This window comes from Anopheles arabiensis, chromosome 2 (genome assembly GCF_016920715.1).
Source record: "Anopheles arabiensis isolate DONGOLA chromosome 2, AaraD3, whole genome shotgun sequence".
NCBI lineage: Eukaryota > Metazoa > Arthropoda > Insecta > Diptera > Culicidae > Anopheles > Anopheles arabiensis.
The window spans coordinates 15,947,788-15,967,257 of record NC_053517.1 but is presented as its reverse complement, the minus strand read 5'-3'; the positions used below and the strand labels follow the sequence as shown (position 1 = coordinate 15,967,257).

The 19,470-nt window shown below is 46.9% G+C and overlaps 2 protein-coding genes across 11 annotated transcripts in view; both read right to left on the bottom strand.

Moving 5' to 3' along the window:
- Positions 1-19,470, bottom strand: part of LOC120893909 (serine-rich adhesin for platelets-like) — a 188,391-nt gene that overhangs the window by 88,734 nt on the left and 80,187 nt on the right. The gene's annotated exons all lie outside the window — the stretch shown is intronic.
- LOC120893911 (glycine-rich cell wall structural protein 1.8-like) lies at positions 3,029-4,685 on the bottom strand. Of its 3 annotated transcripts, none has more exons than XM_040296124.1 (2): positions 3,801-4,685; positions 3,029-3,707 (listed from the first exon to the last, which is right to left on the bottom strand). In XM_040296124.1, exons 1-2 carry the CDS (start codon positions 4,621-4,623, stop codon positions 3,073-3,075), a joined length of 1,458 nt encoding a protein of 485 aa, XP_040152058.1. In that variant the 5' UTR covers positions 4,624-4,685; the 3' UTR covers positions 3,029-3,072. The 3 variants fall into 3 exon arrangements, with proteins under 3 accessions (XP_040152058.1, XP_040152059.1, XP_040152057.1); XM_040296125.1 differs by having other exon boundaries at positions 3,029-3,822; positions 3,937-4,684; XM_040296123.1 differs by having other exon boundaries at positions 3,029-4,684.

Here is a 19,470-nt window from a genome sequence, read left to right as displayed (position 1 = left end):
CGGGCTCACGTGAATTTGACCCGCCCGGTGTCCAAGTGTCAGTGTCTGTTTGGTGCGCTTACCGTGGCCTTCGTATTAGGACGCTTCCTACCACCTCCTGCCTCATTATTCCCAACCATTTGCTTGCCAGTCCCCTCGCACAGTCTTCACATTCGCGTCCAATTTAACCTCCATTCCCCGGATGTATTTGCACGAAATTTAGAGCTCACCCTAATGGTGCCCTCGTTCCTCGCGTGCGTGCACGGTTCCGAGAACGGGGCGTGCAAACTTTGCCCGGCCAGCCCGGCTGGCAGCCTCGCTGGCACAGAGTGCGCGCGCCCGGCACCGAGGGCTTTGGGATCATGTTAAGTAGACTGGAGAAACCGGAGCATTGATTTATTGGAAGCATAATCATACATCACAGTGACGGATGGGCGTCGTCGTGGGTCGTCGTCGGGTATCCGCGTGGATCTTCCGCGCCGCTACGCTAATATTCGCTCGCTCGTGGCGATGTTTCGCCCGGGCCCGTTCGGGGCATGATGCTAACAATTTTTGACATACGATGCGACTCAACCGAGTTCACTCGAGACTGGACGAGAACGCACGTATCGAGATGTGGTGAAGGGAAAACGGTGCCGAACGTGCGATGCACGGTACTTTCATCAGTAGCTCCTATTCGAACCGAAGCTTTCCAGGTTCGCTGCGTGCATTGCAGTGTGCTCAAACGCGTGGATATAGTTGTGCGCGGATAGATGAAACGAAAGCCCATGGTCAGTGGTCACCGTCGGTATGGAAAGTCAAAGTCATTATTAAACAAATTGACTTCAAACTTCTTGCCCGATGGTAAACGCAACGCGCGCACCGTCGATGATGGTGTTGGTCGTAGCAAGAAGGCTTTCCTGCGTCCTGCCGGATCGCATGGCCCATGGACTGCTAACAAAACTGACTGCTGATGTATAGAAGGCCATACAGAGAGATAGAGAGAGAGAGAGGGAGTGCCATTCGACCACTGTGTACTGGCCACGAAACACCGGTGAAGGGGAGCAGCAAAACGTTGGCGCCCCGGCTAGGCGGGCCGATCGATCGTGTGCGTCGTTGATCCAACGGATGTGTCGTTCCGCGATACTACACCACAACCGAAACCGGGACCCGGCCTTGGTATGCTTTGACATTCAACCCATTGATGGATCGTTCGAAGCGTAGGGTAACAATATCCTCCAGAACTGACACAAAGTTCAGCAACCAAACGGCAACAGCACCAGCTGGACAGGAAAAAAAGTAATACCCTGCCTTGCGTATGATTAATTTTGTCTCCGTACGCACATGACACACCGACGGGGCTCAGTGTTTGAGGGGCAAAAAAAAGTTGCTCAAAATTGCTACCGACACACAAACGTACACACGCAAAGGTTCAGGTTTAATTCGGAGTAACCGAGCAGGATGTAGCAAAAGCAACAACGCCCATCCCAAAAAAAGTATGAAATAAAAACAACCTATCACCTATTGACGTATGCTGCTGCTGCTGCTGCTGCTGCCAGTGTTGTACTACGGCAACCAATCAGGAAAGGATGCGGTACCAGTAGGGCGCATGGGTTGTGATGGAAATGTCTGTTCTTTGTGCTAACGAGAGAACCGATTCTCGGTATATCGTACGGTGAGAATAATTTGCTATCAAGTCCTATTGAATTTCACCTCTCCCAATGTAATGTCAGCGGATCGGTGTGCTGGGAGAGCACAGGGGCAGCAAAAAAAGGGTTTGTTGGGTCGAAAGAAAATTAATGTTTTACCTCGGCACAGGCTATTGGAGGCAGAGATCCAATGCTTGCTACCCCAATACCATAGCATTCCCTTCACTTCCCTCCCCCTGGGATGATAATGTCTCGTTTTATTATCGTTTACAAAAGCGGTCATATTTTTCACAGGACAGTAACTTGCCGGAAATGTGATTGCATTAAAAACACACATCTTTTTTGGAGGTCATTTTAAAACGATAAGGCCCTATTGTGGATGCGTTACCTTTATCGAAAAGGGGGAGTCATGTTTGGGGCGCGGGATATGTGCGTAGCATGGTTCTGGCGTGTAAATGTAAAGGCCGATAAGGTATCCAACGTTTGCCGGCCTGCTGGGTGAAGGGTTTAACGACCAAAACAATACATACCTTTAAATTGGTTTGCATGTTCATTCGCTATGTACAAAGAGGCATGTGTTTGTATAGGTATGCTTTATTGCTGCCGTAGTGATGCGTAATGTGTGAATGCGTACATAATGTAAAGCACCTGAAAAAGAAAAAGTAGTGTGCTGCTCCCACAACAATCCACTACACATCAAACCCACTCGATCATTGCGCAATCAAAGAAGACCGAATGATCGATTGATTTTAGCTGTTTTTTTTGTTTTTTGTTGCTATGTTGGTGTGTGTAAAATAAGTTTAATATCCGCACCACAACCGCCCACGACGTGCGTGTGCTACGTGCTCAATAAAGCTGTCACGACGTTTGTCTCTCCGATCCCGAAAGATAATAATCACTTTTAAAGTACCGGGGCAGCTCCATTAGTAGGCGCAGCTTCGGCACACTAGACACACGTCACACGTCGAACCAGCTGCTCTCGGGGTGGTGAGCTCTGGCGCAGCACCGTACCAGCGAGCGGATTCGGGATTTTGCACTGTTCTCACTTGATTAATGCCCGGTGTTGTGTATGATTAATGACTTGTCAACCGTGATCCGAAAAGTTTGATAATATATTATGCGCCAGATGATTGCCAACCAAAGAGCCAGAGCCATGTGTGTGTAAACGCGAGAGTCTGTGTTAAAATGTTGGGATTTTCTTATCAATATTCTTATCAATTTTTGTTTTTTCTGGAGTAGAAAATCCTATTTGATTTAATAGAGTTAATTGTGCAATTCGCACTATTTTTATTTTGGACGATGTTTTTGGTGAACAGAAAACGAGCTCAATCATCCAGAGCGCAAGCAAACAAAGGTCGTTCATTTCCCCCAAAATTTCTCATTTTTTACTCCACCCAAACACAAGAAAGAGACGATCAAAATTAAAATTTATCATTGCGGTAAGTTTATTGGAAGCAACTATCACTTATTCTTCCTTCTGCTCCTCCTTCGGCTCGGGCTCCGGCGCGGCAAAGCGGAACGACAGCTCCGACGCAGCATGGTGACCACCGTAGCCATGGTCGTGCACTGGCTGGCAGGGAACCTTCGCGACGGTCGGGGCACAACCGACCAGCAGGTTGGCTCCGCACTTCACTGGGGCTGCATGACCACCGTACCCACCGTGGGCCGGTTCGTGATGAGCGGCGGGAGCCGTGTAGCTGGCGGAGCGGTAGTGCATCTTCTTGTGCTCGTACCCACCGTGGGCACCGTGGGCCTCGTGTCCGTAGCCATGTCCGCCATGTCCGCCGTGTCCGCCGTGTCCGCTGTATCCGCCGTGTCCACCGTGTCCACCATGCCCGTGCGCTTCATGACCGTAGGCCTTGTGCTCGTGGCCACCGTATCCCTTGTGCTCCATATGACCGCCATGTCCGTAAGCCTTGTGTTCGTGGCCACCTCCATGTCCGTATCCCTTGTGCTCGTGGCCACCTCCATGTCCGTAACCCTTGTGTTCATGGCCGCCGTATCCCTTATGCTCGTGTCCACCGTATCCCTTATGCTCATGACCTCCGTAACCCTTGTGTTCCATGTGCCCTCCGTGTCCGTATCCCTTATGCTCATGGCCTCCGTAACCCTTGTGCTCGTGTCCACCGTATCCCTTATGTTCGTGGCCTCCATGACCCTTATGCTCGTGTCCGTATCCCTTATGCTCGTGGCCTCCGTAACCCTTGTGCTCCATGTGTCCACCATGTCCGTATCCCTTATGCTCATGGCCTCCGTAGCCCTTGTGCTCGTGACCACCACCATGTCCGTATCCCTTATGCTCATGGCCTCCGTAACCCTTGTGTTCCATGTGTCCACCATGTCCGTATCCCTTATGCTCATGGCCTCCGTAACCCTTGTGCTCCATGTGGCCACCTCCATGTCCGTATCCCTTGTGCTCGTGGCCTCCATAACCCTTGTGCTCCTTGTGGCCTCCGCCATGTCCGTATCCCTTGTGCTCGTGGCCTCCGTAACCCTTGTGGTCTCCTCCATGGCCGCCATACCCGCCGTGCTCCATGTGCCCTCCGTGGCCGTGTCCGTGCCCCTTCGCCTCGTGATGCCCGTACTCGTGACCACCGTGATGGCCCCCGTGCCCACCGTACGATCGCTCGAACGCCACCTCACTGTCACTGCTCGCCGCATCCTGGTCCTGGTCGCAAACCGTCCGCGTCACGCCATCATCGCCTAAGAGTTCGGTACATGCAACTGAACGCTTGGCGCGGGAACTAGCACTCATCTCACTACCTTCGTCCGCCTCACCGTCGGCCGCATCCTCCGGCGCGAAGCTGCTCACTTGGTTGCCCTGGTCCACCGCTTCCTCGACGGCCGCGTCCTGGGTCATCTCCGCCGCGACGGCCACCACCTCATCGGTCTGAGCCGCCGCCCCATCCACAGCTTCCGCCGGTCGCAACTCTTTCTCTTGCACTTCCACCGGTGCCGCATTGGCCAGAGCCAACGCCACCATACACACTACACCGAGCACTTTGGCGAACTTCATTCTGCTGCGACGAACGTGCGGCAGATCGATACCGAACCACTAACTCAACTAGCCGCCAGTCATCAATTGCAGCCGTATTTTAAACCCGGGCGCCCGGGATCGATCGTTTGCCGTCAGCACAATTTGCGAAAACGGGCGGACGATTTTGCTCGATCGAGCGAGGTAAAGCAGCAGCCTTTTTTGCTTTGATTGATTTGGGTTCCACGGGTTTCCTAGCTGTCTCGCTGCAAGCGTCATCACTTTCTGGGGAATGGATGTAGGGCGGTGTTTTGTTTGGTTTTGCGTTTCTCAAAACTGGGAACAATAACAATTACCTATGTGTTCCGTTTCTTTCCTCCGTCGGCAGTGAGATGTACAGGTGTGCGCGTCGCTGCACCCGGTTATTGTTTAAAGACAAAAATTTGCCGACCTAAACACGGACAAAAGCCACGATTCCCTGTACACAACGCCTCGGTTGCAACATTTTACAGGTTTGAAGGCAATTGGTACGATTTTTTAACAGTTAATACACTTAATCCCCTTATACGGTCGATCATTTCAGTTGCCCAATTTCTAATGCTTGGTACGAAAATAAATATGGACAAAATGTATCTAAGCTTGCATAAACATCCTTCATCGTTTCCGAAACACACTCCACCTCCAAGCGGGTTCTAACAATTCCATCTACAACGGCATTCCTAATCAATGTTTTATCCTATTTGCGGGAAATAGCAAAACCATTAGCTTTACGCAGAAAAAGCCCCTATCCCAAACGCCCAATAATCCAACCAAGATTGAAGTGAATTTGTTTGGACGGGCGAGTTTCGCAAAAGGCACCGCCAGCCATTGCCGCATTGACTAATTAAGGCACGGTAAGCCGCTCGATTCGTGCAATACAATATTTATTCTCATTTCAAGCTGATTACAATTACAATCCTCGGCCAAGATTTGCTTCAATTATTCGATCATGGTACGCCAATGGAAAGGCAGACGAACCCTCCGCGCGTAGCTCATCTTCTGTAACTTTGCCAGAAGATTGCTTAAGGTGCAAGAAATTATTCATCGGAGATAATGGGTACAGGCATTGATGCTGAAACTTTGCTGGGCTTATTATAATAAGTATGTAAGCTTCATGTGGAATTGGTACAACAGAGTTTGCTGTGAGATCATGTAAGTAAGCACTTAAAATCTTGTTTACAAACGTATTGTTTTGAGTTGGAAAGTAACCTTAAATGTGAAAAATCCGTATGAACATTTCAATTAATTTAACAAAAATGAATCTAAAGTCTCCTACATTTCAAACGTTGTTGATGTTGTGTGAAGGAAATAGTTCCGCGTTCCACTCATCGCTTCTTTTCTCATGGGGCCAACAAAAAAAACACGTGAGAACCACTCTTCTAGATAAACTTCATCTTCTCACGCAGCACACAAGCTGCAGCTGAACGTGATCCGGTACGATGTTGAAAATTCTTCCGCTCGTATGCACCGGCATAGCAGCTCGTCTTTCACAGCCATTCCTACCTTGCAAGGGTTTTTGCTTATTTTTCTTCCCCCAACACATCGGAATGCAAACGTAAACGTTCTTTGCAAAACGTGTGCGGAAGAGTTCCAATTCTACGAAATGAACGGGGACACTGTTGTGTAGGGGACTGTTGGGGTAATGTAATATGCCGTCCTTTTTGCTCGGCTGCGGTTGAGCTGAGTTGCTACCGAATCGATTATTTCTTTAGTTTGCATCGTCAAACCTTCTTTTGCTTTTCGCTGACGCCTTCGATGGGGTCTCATTTTCTTTGTTTGTTTTCGCTGCTCCTCCTACGCTGAACCGAACTTAATCGAACGTTTGTTTGTCTGCTGACACAGGGCACGAGTTTCGGTTCGATCCAAGGTTCGGGGATCAAAAGCGGACGATTGTATGATTTTTGGCCGTTGGCTTCCAAAAAAAAACACTCCACCCTGGCAGGCTATACAATCTATAGGACTTTTGTTCTCCTCTTAAAACTTTAGGCTGACGAAAGTTTGGTGACTTGTGTTTGTTACCCACAAGCCTATGGTGAGCCTGTTTAGGCTACAGCTTGTACCAATAAACCGTGACCAACCGCGCAAATCGACCACGCTCGCGTTATTCGGAACAGTTTGCGTTATGGTTTTATGTGCTTTTCGTTAATCCCTTTCGGCTCGCTAGTGTGAGTTTCGTCTTCGTCATCGTCTAGCAATTTACTGCCCAATACTTTGCACAGCCACGAAACATGAAAATTTGCGTGCAGGTTTACAACTCCCGCCAGGTTAGTGGCTCCTTTACCTCAAGCAGCGTTACAAACGTTCAAACAACACCAACAGCGTAGCATTTAAAAAGTTATTCATGCTAGCGAAAGCTAAAGCCAGCCAGCCTTCTCGTAGGTTCTCAATAAACAGCGCTAGCACATTTGCGCTCGTACCAGGCTTTCTAATTCTAATTGAAGGAAGTAGCAACAATTTTCAACTTTAATCACCCAAATGGCAACGCTAGTTTCACCTGCAGAGAAGCCCATTCGCGTTACGATCGGTAACTATTCCCCCCCTCCCCCTTGCTGACGCGCTGCAAACCTCCCCTCCTCCGGCCAGCAAACAAGGCGAGCAGTAGTTCAATGGCGTTTTAGCGTTGCTCGTTCGTGTCATTTAATGGCGTACAACGAGCCCGGGAAGACCGCCACTAATCGATTCTACTTTTAGCACATATGGCTCGCTAGAAGCGCTAGCAACCTCTGATGCCGTAACGCCTTTTACACAAAACCTTTTCTCGCAACAACATAAACACATTTTCGTGTTGTATACGAAACGGTTCGAAACGGGTGTGGTGCACTTACAATTTCAAACTTTTAGGTAACGATGCTTCGGTGTGAAGTTGAAGTAATTGAGCTAGGTACAGCTTACCTGAAGGGTTGACCTGAAACTGTTGCACCGTATGTGTTGAAAAGCCACAGGATCATCAAGAGCACATTTAGCTCACTGAGCTCATGTATCAAACGTGAAGTCGTGAAGTCTGAGAGCAATAATAATTATTGCTCTATAACTATACATTAATTTTAATGCATAAATGTTGTAAAAATCCCAATTTAATCTACATTTGCTTCTTTAAATACATTCACAGCGAAACCTTCAATAACACCGTTGGGGCTTAACGCCTTTATCAGCGCACACTCTCTTTCCCTCTTACCAACCTCACAAAACACAAGTTTAAAGTTATGATGCTCGTGTAAACCATTCGAGCGGAAAGGTTCTTAGATTTCACGCGAAAGAAAATTGATCCTTGCACAGCGCTGCAAAACTCGCCGGGCCGGTTCGGTTCGATTTCGTTCGTTTGGAGAAAAGTTTCCCATAAGAACGCAATAGCTTTCCCACACAGACTCACACACACAACACACTGAAGTTGTGCTGTACGCCCATTTGCAGCCGTTTTGCCAGTGCGAACTGTTTCCGAAACTCATTAGCAGTAAATTTTACAGCCAACATATTGATTTCCCAGGTGTGTGTGAGTGTAGGCTGGCGAAAGTTATGCTACCCGCGGGCGCACGATTTGAGCCGGTTAATGGAAACCGATGCCGGATCGAACAGGGCAGCACTTTCTGTCAAAGCAGCGGCAGAGTGGCATGGCAAGTTTGTTTACGCTCTTGTGTTCCTTATTTCAGTACTCTCGAACGGTGCGGTAAGTTAGACGGGAAGCGAACATACAGTAAAGGGAAGGACTAGTGAAGCACTGAAATGCTATACTGTAGATAGAATCATTATTATCTTAAGCTGTTCAGGTTTATTTTCCACGAAGAATATTCGCCCGTTTTTTCCCCCAATCAATATGGAATCTTCCGGATGCTTTCATATGCAATTTGCATCGTATAAATGTTTCAACCGTCAATTTCATTGCATTTTCTATGACCGATATTGTGCCCATCCATTGCAATCAGAACCATACACACACACACTTACTATTCATTTTCTCATGCATGAGGTGTGCATTATGCCGGCTTTATAGGACAATCTGGCCAATCACGAAGCAAATCGAGGCAACAACAACAAAAAATCGTTCAATGCTTCCTATCTCGGCCCGCACAAGCACCCTAATGCTATCTAATCCAATTTTTCATTTTCAGACTGTTGTGGAGGTGAAAAAATGCAAAACGATGCCAAAACGTAGTGACCCCGCCTGGTCTGGTGCCATCACAGTGAGCACGACAAGACACACACGCATCCAGAAGCAAGCAAATGATTCTTCACAGCGCTATGTTTACACGCTGACACCCACAGCCTCGATGCCTCGATTCGATTACCCCCCGAAACGTAACGTAAGGACGGGAAGGATTGTTTTTCCTCCATCCGGACTGAGCTGCTTATTTTTTCTCCTTCTTCTTTATCGGAATATGACTGTCCGACGGGTTAGGTATGCGTACGGAATTATAAGCGGCTCAACTTTAGCAACAGCAGTAAGCAAAAAAAAAACTGGTCCTGCACGTTCGTGAAGATGTGTCGTCCGGTGGAAATCGTTTTTTTTTTGGTCGGGCTGTTGTTATTGCCCAGGACATCCAAGGCGGAAGTAGAACGAAGAACGCTAGCATTGAGCAGAAATCGACTATCGATTTCGATACGAGTCCAGGGTCTATAAGCTTCCAAACCACAATCTTCTCGTATGCGTGTGTGTTAGTGCCATTTTTCGGTATTTGATTCTATGCATACAAGAGGCTGTTCTATGATGTGTGTGTGTGTGTGTGCGTCGATGGTGAAGTTGGAAAAACTTACGACGCGATAATCCGAAATTGCTTTCCTCCTACTTTAGTTTGCATGCGAATCGAATCGAAACGTGTGCCCAAGGTACCGGATTTAGTCCTTCGAGTTGGCGTTCGTGATCCTTCGTTGCCTGCTTGAAAATAATTTAGTTTCCTTTTGGCTGATTGTAAGCTAAATCGATTGAAGAAATGCGCTGCATAGGTTCTTGTTAAAATCATGCCGAATTTTTTGAAACAAGCAAAGCAAACAGTCATGTTACAGAGAGACTATACCGCATAGAAATAAACTTATAGGGGCTCGCAGCTGAATTGCACATTTTTGCATGGCGTGAACAATAGCTGAAACAGCAGTCTTTTGCTTTAGTCTTTTGCCCTTTATCGTTCCATTATAATTCCCATTAAACGTCTCCTTTTTGTGAACATCAATCTGTAGAACTATATTGAATAAAATGATTATTGAAGATTGCTTAAAGGCCTAAGGGACGAGCTCGATAACTCCTTACCTTCCACCTTACTATTATACATTCCCGTTCGTTTGTTTTGTGTGACATATCTGATATTTTGTTTACTAATCTTTTCCAGGAATAAAATGCACTTCGTTCATTGTTGACCGTAGTTAACTTACATATTCCCTAACCTTGAATCCATACGAGTCCATTTGTCTTCTCCTGGCTGAAGATAGTTGTCAAAACAGCATTAATTATTAAACCCATATCAATGGTAGACACTTCATTTTTTATTCAAGAAGATAAACCATGCCGCAATGTCTATTACCGTCTGTTAAGTATATACTCATGAAAATTTGGAACCTTGTACTCTATACCGTGTTGATTTCGTAACGTGTCGTGCAGGTAATTTGAGCCTCAATCCGTCTGGTTTTCCATTCGACAACGACACATTTCTTTGGTTTCCTTCGATCGGTTCTGACAAATTTTGACCATAATAACCATTTACCACGTGCCATTGCTACTTCTTTTCGATGGTTACCCATATGTTATTGTTTACTTCTTTTTGTTTTTGTTGAAATACACTCTTCGATGTTGAATACATGGTTGCAGAGTTTTTCAGAGAACACAACCAAAACTGCTTCATACATTTTGTATCCGGTTCAACGGCAACGAAGGTAACACATTCTGTACAATGAACTTGAAACTTCATTGATCTTCTATATGGCGAAGCCACCGAAATCCCTCCCTAGCTTCGTATTGTTTATGCTGAACATGTTTTTTTTGTCTTTCTTTTTTCATTGCTTCCCCAGCAAATCCCCAAGCTTGCTGTGTTGCGGTTTCTCAGCCGGCACAAACACTCTTCGTATTTTATGATTGCGCAGAACCCGGCCCCAGCTTGGTATCCTTTCAAGCCCACCGCACACGCCCGGGGTGTATGGTTTACAAAGTTGAACTGCCTGGCAGCATGCAGCATTTAGACCCGCATTAAAATGGAATTTCATCTTTCGCGGCCTCTGAGGGCCCCCTCCGAGGGGAACCAGTTTCTGTGTGTATGCGATGTCACATAATTTACATTTACCATCGTTTATTATTTGCAAGGAATTAGCGTCGCGCCCATGGAGATTGGGCCCATCGTTTGTAATGTTCAACCAGCAGTGTGAATGAGCTCTGGACAAGCATGGATTTAGTCTAGAAGTTTTTTAAAGATGTATTGACTACCTTTTTCCCTATTTTTAGTACCCACTGATAATGTCAATAATGCAAACATCATATTTATTTATTATCGTTGATAAGCTCGAAGCAAGTAACTACAGGAAAATGGAACTTATTTCCACTTTCATCGTGAAATTCCATTATTTTCATATAACGTCTAACGTAAAGATCATGCAATACAGCATCACTAAAACATACTTCTCCTTGCAGCACTTTGTCCCACTCATATGAACCCGCCAGGCTAACAATACACCGACATCTTTGGATTGCACGTATCGAGAGCTGCAGCAACAGTGCGTAATACGGCTAATGCAATTGCTATCACGTCATGTGTCCGGCACGAATAGGTAAGATCTATTTTATAAATGAATCATCCGACGCACACCGTCCGTATTCCGTAGGGTGAGGACGCATGTAGGAGCAACACTAACCTAATTTTCCTTCTTTGGCACCGACGAAGCAAGACTTCACCGGAAGCGGACTGCCCTTGCAAACAAAGCCGTGTGTGTCCGTAAACATAATCTTTCGTTGCATTCTGCACGAAACCGAGCGAAAAGCGGGCGGCCATGGAAAGTGGCCGACACACCTACACACATACAAATGTCGGAAGTAGTCAGTAGCACGGGGAGACAGGAGTCGAGGAGACAGAGCAGAGCAGAGACCGGATGAACGTCAGCGCAAAACGACAGGTTGATACTATCACTCACTTTGTCTGTCTATTACTGGTCACGTTACACCCGGCCGGGTAGTAGCACAATGAGCGTTGCTTTTATCCTCCTGCTACCCGGGCTGGCTGTATTTACAGTCCTGCCATCGTGAACGGGCCAGTCAGACCAAAGCGCGAGAGTGCCACTCAGGCCATTGTCGGGGGCACAAATGCAGCGCTCTGCAGGGCATACCGGCTGTGCGTGACCTTAGCAATTGTGCCACGTACCATCGCCCATCTTTTCAAGTGATCCTTCGAGACAATGTGTTCCACTCCTACAGTATCGCCCCATGCCGCCGGAACATGGGATCGAGCTCGAATACGGGCAGGGACAGGGAGATACATAAATGGAGGAGTGGAATCGTGCCGCACGCTATGCGGAATTAATGTGGCGCTTATAAATTATTGATTCAATTATATGCGTTTATCTGATGGAAGGCGTACAAAACGGGCGATCAATAGTCACATTGGCCTGCAGTTGGCCAGTTCACCATGCACAGAGCATAGGATTGTGTAAGCAAGGAATGTGTGCAATATCTGTTCCTAATCGAGTGGCAGTGTTGATAACGATTGATAGTACGATCTGGAGGAGGAGTAGTGAGTTGTAAAAGAGCCTTGCCCTCGAAATCATGATGCGTCATAAGATTGTACTCTAAGTAGTTAATAGACCACGATAAGAGCAAAAGTATGAAAGTGGAAAACATTTCACTCTAGTTGGAGCTATATTTTCAAGTGCAAACTTCGTAATCGAATTTCACATTTCACACATTTAGGATAACATCCACACGGCAAGCAATAAACTGTACTAAGCAAATACTCTTCGAATCGATTAGCAGCGGGCGCAGGATTCATACTATCCACATCTAACTAATCAAAGTCCAATCTCTTAGAACAATACCAGATCTTATTACAGCAGCGCCATGGGCCGAGCGAACAAAATCCCAAACAAAGCCGGATCACCAACACGGGAATTCTTCTACCATGACACTCATGGCACCGCTCGACAACGGCACACGCTGCACGAACTGTTCGATAATGACGATGATCACGGATCGAAACACGACCCCCGCCTGACCCCCTTTTGCGGATCCCGGAAGTAGGTACTGTTGGCGTGCGCCAACGGTACACGGCGCTACATTTGCATAAGATTAGATCGCCTTGCACATTATCATTATCGTGCTTGTGTTGCATAAATGAATTGATTACGTTGTGACAATATTGGATAGATAAAGTGGAATGATTAATGCTTTGCGATGGAGTGGTCTGTGTGTGCGTGTGTGTGTTTGCGCGTTCCCGTGCGCGTTAGATGTCGCTGTCGAGCAACAAAAGGCGCTCGAATTACGGGCCCGGCACTTGAGCGTCACAGCTCAGGAACGGCACTGCTACTGCTACTGCTGCATTTGTCAGGCGCAGTGTCCACGGGGAGCCATAGCGTTGCGCTGGGTCAACGCTCCGTCGCATGGCCGTGGAGGTTTGGGGAGCATTCCGGCAACCCGCACCCGTGCTTGCACAGCCACAGCAAGCGCGTCGGCTTGCTCAACGGATGCAACGGATTCTCATTTTCGCATTCCAGCTAGACAGTGCGCGCAGCCCCATGGTGCATTTTCTGCATTGCTCAGCGTAAAGCGCGCGCCTACATTCGGAGGATTGTAAGCACGCTCGCCCTTTTGGGTGGGTCGAAGCGAACCGGGGTTGCGTTCGTTCAATAAAGCGGATCGGAATGTGTGTTTGATGTTTTGTCGAACAAAGTGCTAAAACTGTGTGGACAGATGGGAAGCGAACGCTGCCGCTTCTTGGTACTGCGCACTCATTCAACGGTACGGCGTGAGCTTTTTAGATTGGTGCGCTTTTGTGCGACACAAAGCAATTTGATTGTTCCGTAGGTGTGCGTGTGTGTAAGTGGGCTAGGAATGCAAATAATGGTTTAAAACAGTTTGAAATTAAACCGTAAACCGTAACATCACAAGCATTTTAAATGAAGAGTGTTAAAAAATTACAAACAAATACTGATTGTTGGGCCATTTGTGTTCTTCGCCATTTCCAATTGCTTCCATAACACAGAAACAGACCGGAACATTAAAACGTTTTATGTACGAAAACCTACTCCAGGGCCGTGTTTACCTTTTTCTTCCTTTTCATTAATCCCGAAGAAAAGCCTACCATTTAGTAAGCAAGCACAGCAACGGATACCGTCAAGCTCAGCAGTACCTTTGGATTTGCTGAACTGGCATATAATGGTGTTTGCTCGCCCGTCAGCTCGCCCGCCCCAGTCTGTCTTCCCCTTACCTGAAACGAAACACACGCAATGAACAAGGAAGTAGGTTAAGAAAGTGCACAGAAGAAGAAAAAACAACATTAGACACAAGAGTTATTAAAAGTTGAATTAAAATCAAATAGACAGATTTTGATCGCTGTTGGTTGAAGCATTTTTCAGTCGCTTTCTATGCGTTCTTTTCTACACCAAACCTTCCCTTTCGGCACGTTCGTTGTGTTTGAGTAAGTTATTAAAATATGAAACAGCACAGCAAAACGGTGCCGACACACACAAAAAAAAATCCCTCACCTCGGACCTTTGCCAAAAAAAAGGTACGATGAAATGCACCTTTGGGACAGTTGAAAGTAACCTCAGGAAAGTCACGAAGAAGGCGGAGAAAGAAGATTTTCGGGTCTTTCGTTGGATTTTTATCCAACTTCAGCAAAACTGAATGGACCCGGTGCCCAGGAGAAGCTTCTCAGGGCAGACACTGCCCCGCAAAACTATAGAACACCACAACCGAGCAGATCTAAACAAACAGCCGTTTAGTGGAAAGGGAACCACTAAAAAAATCCACCTCTAAAAAAACGTTGAAAATATCAGAAAGAGAGAGAGAAAAAAAGCGAAACGTTCCGCCTATCTCTAGCGAAAAAAAAAACAAAAAAAAAACAAGCAAATTTTCCAAACACGGTGCTAATTCTGAAGAGTGTTTGTTTTCGTAATTAAATTATTCCTAGGAGAGTTGTGTGTTAAAATATTCAGCAGCAAAGCCCGGGACCCCCTGCCCGTTCGGTTATCGAAAGGCAGCGTCGCAACTTTCGAGGCTCGTGAAACGATACCCCTTGGGGGAGCGGGTGTGTGTGTGTGTGGGTATGTGATGCCTTCAAGCCCAAAGTTCCAACTCTCAAAACAGCACCGACTCTGCTACGAGACTGTCCAGGCGGATGTTCTATTGATTGTAACTCAGCGCGAGGACGCACGGACCCGGCAGGACGGTTGAGTGTCTTTTGCATATTTTATCCGAAAACTAGCCTTCTCAGGGAGGGTTGTGTGCCTGTTGCTACATTTTTTTTTTAACTCACCCAGCAAAAGGAGCAGAACTTTTCGAGTCTGAGAGCGCAAAAGTGCTGAGGGGTGGTGCAGCCGTTCGGCGGGTGACAAAACTTTCGGCCAGTGAGCATGAAAAGACAATTGACCGGTGCTTGGCTGCATCCGGGTGCGCGGGAGTTAGCCTAGTTGGCCGTTACGCGCTCCATTGTTTCAACTTTGGCCATTGTTTCTTCAGCGCAGGAATGGAGGACATCCGGCAGCCCGGGACGCAGGTTGCAAAGCTGCCGGGCAGTGAGAAGAAATTAGTACTACAGCTAAGAACGAACAGGGTAACAGGGTGGGCGGTGTGAGTGTCCGGCACAGGGAGAGCCACATTGCTGGACTGTGGACCCGGGAGGACTTTTTCCGCTTTAGCTGGCGACAATTGCGACCAAACGACTCGCTAGCTGTGGAGTGTGGCTCTAATTTCCGAGACATTCCGGCACTAAGCAACACGCAAACGAACGTCACTCGTTTTCTAATCGCTTTTCACCCCATCACCCACCACCAAGCAGGGGACAGTACTTTTGTTTTCCTCTCTTCTTCTTTTCCGGACTTCCGAGTGATGCGAGGCCCCGCTGGGAGGAGTTGTAAAATTTTAATTAGTTTTCAATTTTTATCGTCCTCCCGGGCGCCCGGTGGCCCGTTTCCGCCCGCCGTGTTGGCAGGCGAATGGTGAGAAAAATTAATTAAAAGCCTGCCGCCTTGGTACGCCGGGTCCGGGCTTGTTAGGAAGTCGTACTCGAGTTCGTTGCCGCCCGTAAGTGGCCTGTCCGGGTGTAGGCAAACTTGTTGAAACTTTTATCCGACGATGATAGCGTAATCGATAGTGAGATCTTTTGCAATCGCACTTAAAACCCGTATCGCGATGGTACGCTGTTGCTGCGAAAGTAAGCCATCAAAGCGGCCCCACCCGCTAGCAGCTGGTGGAGTTGGTCCCCGGTTTGTTTAATGTTTCATCTCAAAATAGGGCCCAGAATTGGAAAAACCATCCAACCATTATGACGCAACAGAAATTCCAAACCGTTGCGTTCGGTGTGATTAAAATGAAGCTCGGTCGTTTTCGGGAATGCAAAACCGATTGCACAACAACGCAGTGGTAAAACGTTTACTCTAGCGATGTTGATTTAATTGTGTAACACTTTCAATAGCAAATTAAAAACATTACAGTTTAAAACGATGATTTGCTGCTTCATTATTCTCTTCATGCAGCAACAAATCAACGCGTAGCCATACGAGTGGAGAACAAATACACAACACACGTGACGCTTCAAACCTTCGCTCGCTAGCAAGCAACTGGTGTTGGCCAGAGCGTAAAAGGAAGAAGAAGAAAAAAACGGCCCAAAACGAAGCTAAACACCTCGTATCGATTTTAACATCAAAATGCTGAAGCAACGTTTGGGTCGCCGCGTGTAGCAACAGCGGCCCCCGGGCAATCTTTTGCTTTCCTTACAGGTTCTCCAAAAGCCCAAACAAAACAAAAACGTTCCCACCTCCACTACCGAGTGTGGCACGAGCTTCGGCCCAAGGTGACCAATGTTGTTTTTACGATTCACTGACCAATAAAAGCAAACGTTAAGCGAGTGTGTGTGTGTGTTTGTGTGTGTGGGTTTTTCGCTTGTTTGGTCCACTTTTTCGCGGCACACCACATTAAACGCGCCCTGTAAGCCAAGCGAGCTCGTGTAAGTGTATGTGTATGTGTGTGTAGTGGTTTTCACATAAATTAACGAGCAGAAATGATTTTCCGCTTGATTTATGTGTACCGGGGTTTGGAGGAGATCTTGACCCTGCTGTGCCCCTCGGTGGATGTACCACCACCAACCAACTCTTCATGCCACACAGGATGCTTCAAGGTCAAGAGTTCACATGCCCGCACGATTACCTCAAGGTTGATTGATGCCGCGCGGTAAAGAGTGGTCAACACTTAAAGACTTTTGACGTGGTGTGTTTGTTAAATTACTTCTCAAATTAATCTTTCAAGCCGCAGCCAAATACAGGTAATGCGATAATTAGAATCATTGCTTCTTCTTTTTTATGCTTTCTGGATGAAACAAACAAACCCACAACGACAGTACAGTACAGAAATTAGCAGACTCTGCTGAACTCTGAACAGCTCTTAATTATTTCCAAGCGGCTCTAACAGCGGCCTCGCCTCTCGAAGATCAAACGCAGATCTCCATGTTGCAGTTTTTGCCCGCCTGCCATGCTCGGGGGACGCGGCTTTTCGCTGACGGTGTGATGTATTTTGTGAAGTAAAAATCACTCCACCACGTCAAGGGCGACACCTCCCGCGTGCCAACCCTCCGTCGGTACGGTTGCGAGCCTGTTGGGTAGCAAACACCGTCCGCTTTGAAGATGCTCCGGATGCCCCCGGGGCGGCTGGGCTGAGCGGATCAAACGGCCCGGTACGGCAAGTGTTAATTAATATTCGGCAGTAATTGGAACATCGGACCGCGAACTGAAGTGCGAACTAATCTTGCGACCGATCAAGGACTGGAATGGGTCTGGATGAGGGTACGTGCGGAAGGGATGTTTTGCCACCTGGGCTACCTGTCCACAACAGGTGTCGAGCTGGCAATCCTTATCAGGTTTTGCGAAGAGAGAGAGAGAGAGAGAGAGAGAGAGAGAGAGAGAGAAAGAGAGATATTCTTTCTTGCTGCCGAATCGATATTTAACTAGTCTTGAGCTAGAAAATAATAACGAGTTCAAAGAAATTTTATGACGTGTCTTGCGGTGAGATTTTGAAAAATTGTGTTGTTTCAAAGCATAACCGGCATAACCGGCATTGGGTGTGCATGTTTGACAGCAATATTTTGATAAGTATGATTCAACTACTTCATACTAATCTTTTTGTAATATGTGCATAAGTGTTGTTCTGTTTAGATGTTTCACTTCGTTGAGAAAAGTTCAACGCATTGCTGGCGATGAGCCTACTTCTTGGATCTTAAACACCACCAACACAAAACAAATTTTGCAATTTCCAGGAAGTTACAGTTTTACAAGAGTTGCCCTTTATTTTACGCATTCCCAGAACCGGCGTTCCTTGGGGGCAGTTGTGATTCTCTGTTCACGGAGGCGCAAAGTCCCTATCAAAATGAATAGAAAAAAGCAGTTCACAAAGTTATGTAACTTTAAAATGGATTCAATTTAATTTAATATGATTTTTTCCGGAAATGATAACGTGAACACGGTTTTTTTCAAGTGGGAAAAAATATGCTTTACCTCTGCAAAACGTTTTGACCACATTTGTTTTGACAACGATGAGATTTCATTCAGAAAATTAAAACTATCAAACATTCAATATCGATAAGCCGCCAGTCGGTCGTTTTGCAGTGCCTTTATAGTCTCTGCCACCGTTCTCAACAATCTTCAATGCCCTGTTGAAGATTTTCCATTTTTAGAACCGCCAAACACTTCCGCTATACTCTTCTACCGTTTGTTGACTTGACTAAATGATAACCGTTTGCTTTAGAGCGAGAACATTCATCATACTCATACTGCAGTACCGGGGAAAGCCCATCCTTTCAGCGGGTGGCTCCTAGCACCTAAGAAAATAAACCATTTCCAACCCCAAAAGTCAGTGTCATAAATTAACGTTCGCCTGCCGTACACCAGTGTGCATTTGCAGAGTGACTGCGTGAAGATTGTGTGTAGTGATGTGCTCTCTGGAGCGCATCCACGACTTCAAAGCTATTGTTAGTCCGTTTATGATTCCGGGAAAATGGTAGTCACTAGCTCCGCCAGGAATTCGAGATCCCCAGAGTCGTCTAGAGTCGTCTCGAGTCGTGCAAAGTCAGAGTCTACGGAGTCGACTACGGACAACTCCGACTCCGGACATTTTTAAATAACTACAGATGACTCTGGCCGACTCCGGATGACTCAGGACGACTCCGACTCTGAACAACTCCGGGCGGACTTACCTTGCGGAGACGATTCCAAAATTTTCAGAGTTGGATCAGTGTCGACTCCGGATTTTTGCCAACTTTACCCCATCACTAATGGTGTGTGTCTTGGGCTGTCTACGGGGAACCTATGCTTTTCTATGCCGTCTGTGGTGTACGTGAGTTCTGCCCGTGTTCTGCCAGGGAAGCCCAAACGTTCACTCCGGGAAGTGATAAGGCTTCTCCCAACCCGTGTGTGATGCATGCGTGTGAGTATGTGCGTGGTTTGCGCAGCATGAGCCTAGACAAACAATAGACTTAACCAGACAAGAAAACACATGTTAACCCACCACCACCATCATCGCACCCTTCTCATTCTCCTTCCCATCGTAGGCTATTTGAGAGCGACGACCAGTTTTGCGTGGTGAAAGTGATACGGCACAACATAAATTAAAACATGCAAACAAAACGCCACACGCGCGCGCACCGTTCACGGATATTGAAGTCTTTCGGTGTTTCGGGA

Coding starts and splice junctions, on each gene's coding strand:
- LOC120893911 (XM_040296123.1), bottom strand. CDS start 4,623: ATGAAGTTCGCCAAAGTGCTCGGTGTAGTGTGTATGGTGGCGTTGGCT.